Source organism: Protopterus annectens, chromosome 3.part0, assembly GCF_019279795.1.
Source record: "Protopterus annectens isolate FY-2018-M chromosome 3.part0, PAN1.0, whole genome shotgun sequence".
Classification (NCBI taxonomy): Eukaryota; Metazoa; Chordata; order Ceratodontiformes; family Protopteridae; genus Protopterus; species Protopterus annectens.
Window position 1 is genome coordinate 1,951,804,932 of NC_056731.1, and position 13,127 is coordinate 1,951,818,058.

At 36.2% G+C, this 13,127-nt stretch overlaps 1 protein-coding gene across 1 annotated transcript in view; it reads left to right on the forward strand.

The window, feature by feature from the left end:
* LOC122797233 (tubulin delta chain-like) overlaps nt 1–13,127 on the forward strand; it is a 790,352-nt gene that overhangs the window by 85,016 nt on the left and 692,209 nt on the right. Inside the window, exon 2 of the mRNA XM_044066071.1 lies at nt 3,354–3,462. Coding sequence (XP_043922006.1) covers nt 3,359–3,462 — 104 coding nt within the window. The 5' untranslated portion in view covers nt 3,354–3,358. The remainder of the gene's footprint in view (nt 1–3,353; nt 3,463–13,127) is intronic.

A 13,127-nucleotide genomic window follows, 5' to 3' on the forward strand; every position in this document is an offset into this window, starting at 1 on the left:
TGATTTCTTCTTGCTTGAGGAAAGAGTCTTGGTTTTATTTGGGATAGCACGGTCCATGCAATTCTGAAGATGCATATAGAGTGCCTTGGTGTAGGATTCCGCATCCTGGATATCATTATCCTTCTGCAAGGGAATAGTGAAGCTTTCCACTTCGGATGCAAGTAGTTTGAAGTTTGCTTTGGAAAGGTTTTTGACTATGTTTTTTTTGACTGGGGGAGGTGGAGGGGTGAGGATGTCCAGGGTTATCAGTTTGTGGTTGGATCTGACCACGGAGGGAGTGATAACGGGTGTGGTACAGTGGGCGCCCATATTTGTGATGATTAAATCCAATATGTTGTCCCCTCTAGTGGGGGAACATACTAGTTGTTCAAGGTCATTTGAATTTATAAATTCTATGAATCGCTGAGCATAGGAGTTGGAACATTGGTAGTTCACCCAGTCTATACCAGGGTAGTTGAAATCACCCAAGATTATGGTGTTGGGTAGGACCTTTATATTTTCCAATGTCTCAAGGAATGCAGAGTGAGCATCTTGGGACATGGTGGGCGATCTGTAACCGGCTACGACTTGAAATGTGGTTTTGCCTGCTGATAGTTGTGCATGGATAATCTCTGGGGCATCACGCTGCGCTACTAACCTGGAGATATGGGTATTCTTGATGAATATGGATACACCTCCGCCATATATATGTATTTGACAGTGTTTGTTGTTCTTTTGTTTTCTGTAGTGGTACTGCTATAGGAAAAGGTTTTTTGTAACATAATGTATAGGGTTAGGGTTAGGTTACTGTTAGGATTAGCACACATTTAGTAAGGCTGTTAACTGTCTTCAGTTGGCCTCTTCTGTGCCTACCATAGGTGAATTTTAGGTTAATTGCTGTGAGGGGCCATTTTAAGCCAAGCCAATAACCATAGATTAGAATCAAACTCTGTACTTTGTGCCTATGAGGTGAAGACCTTGACCATTATAGTTTCATAGTTTAGTACTAGGCTATCTGCCCTGGGGCATTTATAAGCCTAGCCATAGTGATGTGGCTTTCGTCACCCCATGTAATGGTACAAAAGAGTACAGAATAGATTTAGAATACTGTGCCTTTGTCTAGTAGTGACACAGTGAAGACCCCCTTACATAATAGAATTAGTTTACTGTGCCTCTGTCAAGTAGTGACACAGAGATGACCCCCGGGGTAAACCTACGATCTCCCATCCACTCGTCAAGATTTCTCTTGAAGAGAGTCAGTGAGGGGCTCTGCCTAACATGAACTGGGATTCTGTTCCAGAGTATGGGAAGCCTCTGAGTTATGAATCTGTCCCTCCAGCATGTCCTATTCATATTTGTGCTGAGGTTTAAATCTTTAGCTCTCGTGGTTCTGATTGATTTTGATTTTTTGAGGTGGAGCATGTCCATCAATTCCTGATTGGACATGGCCTTGTACGTCAGGCACAGATCACCTCTGAGTAGGCGGTATGCTACTGAATAGAGCTGGAGTTTCTTTAGTCTGGCAGCGTATGACATATGTTGGAGACCTTTGATCCTCTTGGTGAGGTACTTTTGGGGTCTCTCCAGCTGTTGCAAGTGCCGGGTGAGGTACATACCAAATGGGGCATTGTACTCAATCATGGGCCTGATAAGGGAGGAGTACAGGGGTACAATGACCTCCTTTGATCTGGATGTGAATCCCTTCATGATAAGGTGGGCAAGGTAGAAAGTCTTTCTAACCACTCTGGCAATGTGGGTGTCAAATGAGAGGTCACTATCGACTTGGGTCCCCAGGTCTCTGATTACTTTTTCTGTACTCAGTGGGTTACTGTCTATGTGATAATTTGCCTAACCTTCCTTCCGTAAACCTTGTACCTGTTGTCTGAGATCTAAACACCTTGACCATTATAACAACCCAAACCCATAAACATCAGTCTACAGACGGGGGAATTATCTCAACACACCACATAGTAACCAGTTTTGAGTTTGTGATTACTAATATTGACATTTCATCTGCTCAGTGTATACCTTTTTACAGACTGATGTGTGTGTGCATGTGTGTGTGTGTATAAATATAAATATATATATATATATATATATATATATATATATATATATATATATATATATGTGTGTGTGTGTGTGTGTGTATATAAATATATATATATATATATATATATATATATATATATATATATATTGTATATATACATACATATACGTATATTTATATGTGCGTGTGTATGTCTATATGAAGATGCAGAAAAAGGAGGTCACTATACTATCGCAAACAGACTAACAGAATGGCCTATTACTTCAGGATACTTTAGTCAACTGATTTTTGCTCTGCCTGGTAATTCATGCTCCTGACAGCTTGAGCTTTCTGATTATTAGCCTCTTGGCTAGCAGAAGCATTGTTTTATTTTTCCTAAAAAGTAAAAGGTGAGCCAGAAGAGGAATGCTGTGTGCAGTCATCTGGAAAGCTAAAAAATAAGGGAGGATGCCAGTTGCTAACGATCAGCATTTAGTTACAAGAAATTAATGCTGTGAAAAAAAGATAAATATAAATAAAGGGTAGAAATTCTCTAAAATTTCCAGAACATCTGGTTCATAGAAAAAGACATATCTGACAGATTGGGCCCTCAGGCTCATCATGGTTAAGTGTTTCCTAGTCAGACTATGCTTACTGCCAGCAGAAGTACATTTCAGTTTCCTATAGTGACATTCTGTTTGCAAATTAGGGATTCCATCTTACTGTACACTCACCATTTCTCTTTTGTGGAGTCCTGGTATTCTTAGAAAATGTTTGTAAATTAACATTTACTCTCTGTTAACAAAGAGCCATTGTGCACAGCGATACCCACAAGGTCAGCCTTCATTCAGTCTGAAGTAATCGTGAAGTAATCTGGCATTTGCTTCAGTAAAGTTCTGTTTTGGCAGGATTCTAACCATTTCAGCATCGTTGTGTGTTTATTATTGTTTACTCCTGTCACTCTCTTGTCTGGTTAACTGGCATAAGTGCTTCAGTACTGTAAGTCAAAATTCTTGTATTTTAGGAAGCAGGCTACTGTAGGATTGTAATATTTTCTTATGTATGACTTACTTGTAGTCAACGGAGAGAGGACATTGTTATATATAAAAGTTAAAACTGCTGGTATATACTATCCAAAATAATCTGTTCACCTACTGTCATAGAGACTCTGTGGAATAAACATCCTTAAACCTTGACATTTATAACAAAATAAGCTGCAAACTCAGAAAAGTGGTGCCTTTTTTATTGTCTTATATAAACTAATAAAATAGTTGAGTGCCTAAAAAAGATATGTAGTATTTTTTTCAAAATTTCCATTTTTTTTTTTTTGTTTTACTTTTAGAGAAAATGTCTGCTGTTTGGTTACACATTGGCCAGTGTGGTAACCAGATTGGTTGGGATTGGTGGAATCTCATCACACGAGATGATATCCTAAAAACTGAAGGTGACAGGTAGGTGAGCAAGCTTTCTTGCAAAATGGGAAACATTTATATCTTCTCATTTCACAAAGCATTTTTGCACTTTTGTGAAATGTTTACTGCTTAGTGAATGTTCTGTACCTCAAGCCCTAACTAAAATAAAAAGTGATTGTGTGTATGTATGTATGTATATATATATATATATATAAAATATATGTGTGTGTGTGTGTGTGTGTGTACGCGCGCATGTACATATATATAGATATATGTGTATGTATGTCTGTGTATATATATATATATATATATATATATATCTATACACACACACACACACATATATATATATATATATATATATATATATATATATATGTGTGTGTGTGTGTGTGTGTGTGTGTGTGTGTGTGTCTATGTGTATATGCATATATATATATATATATATATATATGTATGTATATATATATATATATATATATATATATATATATATATATATGGGTGTGTGTGTGTATACATATATATATATATATATATATATATATATATATATATATATATATATATAAAATGTGTGTGTGCGTGTATGTATGTATGTGTATATATATATATATATATATATATATATATATATATATATATATATAAAATATATGTGTGTGTGTATGTGTATATATATGTATATATATATATATATATATATATATATATATAGGTCTACTTCATTTCATTGAAAACTCATTTCACTGAAATTCAGCTGCATAAGCACAATTCACGCAAAACTCACTTCACTGAAAACTCATTTCACTGAAACTCATTTTGCTGAAAGGTATTTTCCCTGTTCCCCACTGTACTGCGATCCTGGAGTTAGTATATATAGTAAGGGGGGTGTGGGGGGCAGAATTATTTGCAAAACTTCAACTAGCTATGTTGATATATGTACACATGTACTACCCTACTCTAAAAGTAAAAAAAGTGAATGCAGTACTAAATCGCACAACTGTTTTTATTAGTAAAACAAATAAGCACTTTTGTCCCAAACTTAATACATTAGGAACTTTATCAGATTTACACTGTTTCCTGTTATAGTAGTTGAAATCACTTGAAAGCCATGTCATCACATCCTACTGCTCTTAAAGTTCAACAGCACATCTAATGTAAATCTTATGTACTAGCTTGTTTCAACCTTATGTGTACATTCGACAATAAATTTCATAAATGATACAGTTAAAAATTGAAAAATACACAATTGACATACAATTAAATACAAATATATAACCTGAAGTTCAAGTTATTTACATTAAAACTAAAGTATCTATGATTATAAAACCTTCAAAATAAGTTCTAACATACTCCTATACAAGCATTTCCATAATACACTTTTAAAGTCATATTTCTCCCCCTAAACAAGTTAAAATATTAACAGTTCTGACAACATAAAAGTTCCTTTGTTAGTAAATGGCATCATCTTCTTAATGCCTTTAGTTTAAGAAGGCTACTAATTAACGCTCTGTCATTTAGTCCTGGCCAATTTAGGGCATTTAAACGTAACTGCCATCTGAGTTCTAGTTGGCTATTAACTACATCACCTGGTTGTCAGCAAACAAGAAATTTGGAGACCCGGAGAGAAAATCAATCAGAAGAGGAGAAGAGAAAACTCTGGCTATGAGGAATCCTGTAGATATTTAGCAAAAAGCATTTTAAATTTTGGATTTGGTACAATAGATGGCTTCCAATAATTTAGAAGAAAAACTAAATTAGATGTTCTTAGAGCTGTTTGAAATACATGAAACACGGAAGGGATAAATCAACTCAAATAACAAAAAGGCTAGAAAATAGATAAATCCCTGTCATCTAAATTAGTTGATAAAACTACAGAAATCCGAGACTGAAATGAAGAAAAGGATGGCTGAGTATGAAGTTTCTCAAGAAAAGCTCGTTCAAAAAATAGTGGAATTAGAAGACAGGGTATGCAGAGAAAACAGAAAATATTAGGCTGTACCATAGACACTGGAAGGAACGGACTGCGTTAACTTTATAAAAATACAAATAAGCATCTGGATTGGTGTTCCACTGCAGGATTTGTTAATTGAACATCAAGGGTGTACTCCAAACCTTGCACAAGAAAGCATATTAATAAAGATGCACTCTTACCAGCAGAAAGAGTTGATCTTGACAAAACTGTGGAGAAAAGGAAATGTATTAACAACTGGAGACAGCAGTGCATCTTGTGAAAAGTGATTATTCACAGTACACCAGGCAGGATACAAGCAAGTTCATCCCTGTAGTCAAGAGTGTGGAGAGGTGGGTGTGAAATTCAAGCTGATGTATCCAGCTGTCTTCAGAATATTTTTTCCTGGAGGATCAAATACATTTTCTGATGCAGAGGAGGACATAAAAAAGTTATCCAACAAAGAGTGAGTCAGCAAACGGAAGGCTGTGCTTCTCTTTTTTTAGAATAAAATTCATAGAGAGACTTTGCAGTGAAACCTTTTCCATTGTTCCAAAGGAAAATGCTTGGGAGACAGAAAAAAATCACATGGTTGACTAGGAAAAAAAAAAACAGGATGACCATGGACTTGAACCAGAGACTAATGTTGAGAGATGGGGATGATCAGGAATAAGGCCAGTAACAGTGAAATTTAGTGAATAAATGGGAGACAATAAAGCATCAATTGAAAAAGATTGGACTATTATAGACTTTATTAAATGTGTGAGTAAATTGTAAAGCATATATCCCACTTAGTCAGTAATGAAGAACACTGGAGGTAATAAAGAAGCAAATGTACTCTAAGTAAAGCAGTTTTTATTTTTATTAATAGCTGTATAAAAATGTCACAATGTAAATTATAATATAAAATAAAATAAAAATAAATAAAATAAATCCTTTTACGTGGCACATCTTTTTCCCTGGATGAGAACCTTTCATGATGAGAAGTCATTGTCCCCCTCTACTCGGCTGTCATCAGACCCATTATAGAGTACAACGCCCCATTTGGAATGTACCTTACAAGGCATCTGCAGCAGCTGGAAAGGCCACAAAAATACCTCAAAAAGAGGATTATGGAACTCAAACAGTTACCCTACGCTGACCGCCTCAAAAAACTCTGGCTTTACTCTGTAGCATATCGCCTACTCCGAGGTGATCTCTGCCTAACTTACAAAGCTATGTCAAACCCTGAGCTGCTGGACATGCTACACCTAAAGAAATCCCAATCCCTCAGAGCCACACGCTCTAGAGGCCTAAACTTCGTCACCACAATTAACAGAATATGCTGGAGGGATAGATTCCTGTCCCAGAGACTTCCCATACTCTGGAACAAGCTACCTATCTATGTCAAGCAGAGTTTGTCACTAGCACTCTTCAAGAAAAATCTCAATGACTGGATGGACAATATAAAATTCAGCCCGGGAATCACTTCAGTGGCCCTGCCAGACAGGGGCACAGGTAAATGGCATCCATGGGTGGTGAAAGCCAGGGAACCTTGTTGGCTAGGCTTACATAGGTCCTAGTCCATAGGCATAGTGCCCACCTATGAACTACAAAATGGCAGGCAGGCTCACACGTGATCCGTATTTATACACTTGTGCAAGCCCCTAGAAAAGCTTCTTAAAGTTGTGCACACACAGTGATCTACATCCTCCCTCTTAGATAGATTTTCTTCAGTGAAATGACATTAGAGTAAGACATGCAATAATATGGATATTGGAAACAAACACAATGTTCATGTCCAAGTTGCCATGTCTCTAACATGGTCTGTAAATATGACTTGATCTAGTAACATAGCATTCAGAATTGGATTTAGCAACAGGGACAGTCTTCAGTGAACAACTCATCTCAGGAACATGGATATTTACTGGAATGTCCTCAGGAATTGGAACGCTGGACAACTCACTCTGAGATTCCGCCTAAACTCTGCTCCTTGCAATTCCACAATGTATGATCTCAGGTCTGGACAAATACTCTTCACGACTCCAATCTGATCATAACCTTGGCATGTTTGCATTCTCACTGTCTTTCCTTCATGTAATAGACTGAGCGGTTTGCTGGACTTATCATAATAAGACTTCTGGGCTAGGAGTTTCTTTTAACAGATGGGCTTTCACAAATCTGTTATTCTTAGCACTTGGAAACAATAAACTGCTGATTGGTAATGTAGTTCTAGTTTGTCTCGAATGAAGTCTCTCGGCAGGTGAACCAAGATGTTTATCACGAGGAATATTTCTGAGATTCAAGAGATTCAGGAAAACATCACTATTATCTCATTTTGACTTCTCAGGTAACTGGTTTGTACTGTGAACTGCACACTCTGCCAAACCATTTGACTGCGGATATACAGGACTACTTGTGACGTGAGTAAAGTCCCACTCTTCAGCAAATCTTTTGAATTGGCTAGTAAACATGGACTGCAAAATGACACTTCATCTTAGTAATGACAGTACTGGATGCTAGGTTAGGAAGTAGGTCAATCTCGAACCAGTTGGAGTAGGAGTTTACTAACACCAACTAATGTTGACCATTCCACTCGAAAATATCAGTAGCTACTGTCGATCAAGGTAGTTCAGGAATCTGGTTTAGCTGAAGTGGTTCCTTCTGTTGATGTGCCTTTATACTGTTACATACAGAACAAGATGAAAGTACTCTCTCGATGTCTTGTGACATAGAAGGCCAAAACACTTGTCCTCTCGCCCTCCTTTTTGTACAGTCTGTACTGCAAAAATAAAACTGAAGAGGGTGAACTCAAATGGCAATTGAGACTAAAAGCAACATCTGAGCCAGGGATAAATGACAGTATCTCTATTATGCCTGTGCTTAAGAGAAAAGCCATGTGGGTATAAAAGGGGGTAATACCCCTTTAAAAATTATTTTTTCTATTCTCATGTGACCTTGCATTTTAGATTTTTAAGTGTTTGGTCTTTCTAATTCATGGTTCTGATTAAGTCAGTTTTGATGAAAGTGCTTAACCATTATTTTATATTCGTTGAATAAATGTGTTTTATATTGGGACTCTGAGCCTTAGTGGTCACACCACCTGTGGATTTGTTGTTGCAGTTTTGGTTTCTTTATCCTTTGGCAGCACACTTTGGTTTTTATTTGTGGTTTTTTGGGCATGCAGATGTGTGTCTAGGCCGAGTTCATGTTTGTCATTTTTTCCTTTACTATAAAGGGTACGAATTGGCCATTAACAGTACTACTGAAGTGAACAATATACTTTATTGTTGCTTACTTAACCTCTATGGAGAAGCAAGTGTTTACTAGTTTTCAAAGTGGAGAAATCAACACAGTCTCTACATGCCAGCATAATATGAACTGGAATGAGGGAGAGATTTTCCAGCTACTGAAACTGTTTACACAACAGCTAGCAAAATTGCAGTCATTTATTGATGAACTATGACTCCCAAGAGCTTTTGCAGCATTGTCACAGGCTAGAGAGCATCAGAGTGACAGTTAACTTAAGGGAGCATTCTGGGACCAAGGAAGGCCCTGGGACAAGCCATTTTACCAGGATTTGATTCCTTGTGGACAAAAATTGTATGCCAATATTGTTCAGGATACAAGAGGGCATTTTAAGAGCTGGATGGGCACAGAGTTTTTACTGGATGCTGGAACTGTGAGTAATAGTAACAATAAAAATCTTCAGGAGAAGTTAAATCAGTTTGAGACTGTATTAAACAAAATTAGGAACTTACAATGTGACATGTTTCTAACTGAAAGTATTAATAGAAAAACAGTGCCCAAGAGCCTGAGGGTGTTTAAATTCCCTAATGGTTTATTAATGGGACAGTCCGAGACTGATTAACTTTTAGCCATGTTTGAACATCATGGCATAGAACTTATGCAATTCATTGTTAGACTGAATGAGAACAAAATTAATGACTTGTTAGAAAAAGCAAATGTTTTAAATAATGAAATTTTAGATGATGGCTCATTAGAATTGTTTACTTAAAAGTATGATATGCTGTTTGAAAGGGTGGAAAATAATGTCCAGGATAATTTGAAAAGAAAAAGTAAAAAGCTGGATAGAGATGCACTTGAATATCAAAATAACTTGGCATACCCCTTCCCCAAAGCATACTTGGGAGCCAATGAATGCAATCAAAACTTTGGAAACCCAGACCACCAGCAAGGGACAGATGGAGCAGTGGGGGGATTCCATAAAAGGCCTCAAGGTAGGTCATGGAGAAATCCTAGTCAAACCTCACTACAGGATGAGAAAGTGTTTGATGATGGTGACTCTGGACGTAGAAGGTCAGAGAGGATACAAAATAAGAAAAAAAATATATAATATTTTTTTAGGACAATTCCACAGGCAACAGAATTCAAACAACAGGGGGAACAGAGTGGGTTGGAAAAAGAAAACTAACAACCATTAAGGGAACAGGGGTATGGCCTGAAGATCATTAGTGCATTTGAAGGGAAAATGATGAGTTATGGAGGTTATAATATTTTAATTATACTGATATCAATCTTACCCCAACACATTTTTCCCTTTTTAGGAAGGGGTTGAAATTCATTCCCTCAAGAAATTATGATTTAGCTGACACACTTATTGAGTTGAAATTATATGTTAGGAAACTGAATTTGCAATTATTTTTTAAAGACAGTAACACCAGTGTTAAATAATGATGTAAGAAGGAAAAGTCTTTTTAACTCACCCCTTCACCCTGTAATTTCAAATTATGAGAACATCTGTACTAATATCCACTACACAATGTACTCGCACAAAGGCCAGGTACAAAGGCCCAAAAAGCAATCATAAACTCAAAAAAAGGAGCCAGCACCAAAGAGTGAGAAAAAAACTGTGTGTGTGTGTGTGTGTGTGTGTGTGTGTGTGTATATATATATATATATATATATATATATATATATATATATATATATATACATACATATATTAATATCTTGCTATATAAACCATGAATCAAACTGGTTTCTGCCCCAAGGCCTTCATCATTCTAATAAAAAGTTTTACAACATTAGTAGAGAGGAGGAAGTTCTTCTTCATGAACTGAGACAGAATGATGCTGTTTGGGCTATGAAACCAGACAAAGGGGGTGGGATGGTGATTTTAAACAAGGTTAACTATGAACAAGATATGTTAAACATCTTGTGTGATACTGAGAGGTATGAAACAGTTTCTTTGAATCTGGTTTCTATAGCACAAAGGAAAGTGCAACTCTTTCTGGAAGACTCTTTATACCAAGGGATAATTAATGAAGTGACTTATAGATATCTCTTAAATGATCATCCGATCATTCCTATGGTGTTTGGTATTCCAAAAACCCACAAAAATGTATACAAACCCCCCTACAGGGTGATAGTAGCAGCTAAGAACAGCATTACTTGCCCCTTAGCAGTGTTTATTGATAGAGTGATTCAACAAAATTTAAAACCTATGGGTTATGTGTTAAAAGACTCGTGGGATTTCCTTACTAAAATTAAGCAAGAGTTTTACAATGATGGAGTGTGTTTTTCAACCATAGATGTTTTAGACATTTTTTCATCGATACCACATGACGAAGGATTAGAGTTGTTTAGGGATGCCTTGGTAATAGTTACTACCCTTAAACCTAGTTTAGCTAACTTTATGGTAGAAGGTATGGAGATTATTCTTAAGAACAATTATATGGTTTTTAGGAATGAATTCTTCAAACAAGTAAAAGGGGTGGCAACGGGCGCTAATTGCACCCCTACCTATGCAAACCTGGTCATGTACGCATGGGAGAAGTGATATGTTTTCTGTCAAGGTTATGATGAATGTTGGTATGTCTATCTTACATTTTTGGATGACGTCTTTGTTCTATGGAAAAAGAAAGATAGTAAAAGGGATGAATTAATTCATCATATTAATAATGTGAATTAATTTCTTAAGTTCACACATACAGATTGGGAAAACTTGGTAGATTATTTAGATGTAACCATCTTTAAAATCAAGACAGAGGGTATGTTTGGCTCTAAAGTTTATAGGAAACCTACCTTCTGAAATAGTTATCTTGATTATACTAGTCAGGATCTGCCCCACATTAAAATAAATATTTTTAAAAGATCAAATGGTAAGAGCTGCCAGAATGTGCTCTAACCTAACCACATTCAATCTTGAACTTGGTAATTTAGTCAGTATGTTTTTAAAGAGGGGGTAACGGAAGAATTTTCTTTTAGAAACAGGAGAAAACATCTTGAAGGAGTGGGGAGTAAAATATATTCCCCTATTGAGTTCTAGTGAATGGATAGTTGGGCACAAGTACCAAACATATGAAATTTTCCCCATTCTTTGCTCATTAATTTTGATGGTAAAAGTGTTGTCTTGAAGGAGATTTTAACAAGAAATTGGACCATTTTAGAGGTAACACAGAAATATTTGAACAACTTGGGGAAAAAACAAAATTTCTCTTTAAGACAAGTAACAATTTAAAAAAACTTACTAGAACATCCGATTAAAAAGCATGTTGACAACAGCACTTTGGGGGGGACTAAAAAGTGTGGTATGTTTAACTTCTGCAAATACATTAATCACTACAGTAGAATTGTTGTTGGAGCCCCCCCCCCCCACACGAAGAGTTTTACTGAGTTCAGGGAATTGCGGTAGACATGGTATTGTGTATATTGCGGTGTGTAAAACCTGTAACTTTTTTATGTGGGGAAAACAGCTAGAAGTTTACGGAAATGCATCTATGAACATTTATATGCAGTTAAGAACGGTGACCATAATAATGCACTATTTAGACATAGTAATGGACATTGTCAAGGAAAAAAAATAAATTTTAAATTTAGTATTTTAGAAAGAATTATGAAGGATGTGAAGGGAGGTTACTGGGAAAATAAAATTGAGGAGAGTGAGCTGAAATGGCAATTGAGACTAAATGCAACATCTTAGCCAGGGATAAATGACTGTACCCCTGTTATGCCTGTGCTTAAGAAAAAAGCCATGTGGGTATAAAGTGGGGTAATACCCTTTAAAAATTAATTTTTATGTTATGTGACCTTGCATTTTAGATATTTAAGTATTTGGTCTTTTTAATTCATGGCTCTGATGAAGTCAGTTTTGATGAAAGGGCTTAACCATCATTTTGTATTGTTTGAATAAATGTGTTTTATATTGGGAATCTGAGCTTTATTGGTCATACCATCTGTGGATTTGTTGTACTTTTATATGTTATTATATTCACTGTTTCTGATATGGTTGGTTTAGGATTTTTTTCCCCATTTTCTAGCAACTGCTTGTTTGACAGCCAGCAGAATCAGCAAAGTCTTACTATGTATAGGCAATTAAGATCCTTTATCACAGCTCAAAAAATCATTTCATTAGTTAGATCAATTTGCTCACCCAGTATTTCTGACCAAGTAGTCTGCAGGGAATTTTTAAAGTCTGCCAACTCTTTATACTCCCATAAAATATGTTCTCAGTTACCTTGTTCTTCCTCATCACACCTCCATCATTTGCAATCTACCTGAGAAAAAGTTCTTTAGAGTCTGCTTGGGGTATAAAAATACCTATGCAAACACTTCCATGCAAAAATCCTAAATCTTCTAGACTTTGTTGCATATTTGAGAACCATACATATATCCTCCCATTGTTTCTTTGTGAATTGCTTATTCAGTCTCTTCCCAGTCCTTTCCAACCTCCTCTGATTAATCCCTATAGTTATCATTAAGTATTTTATATGCTCTATTAATTAAACATTTTTAATGGCGGTGTCTA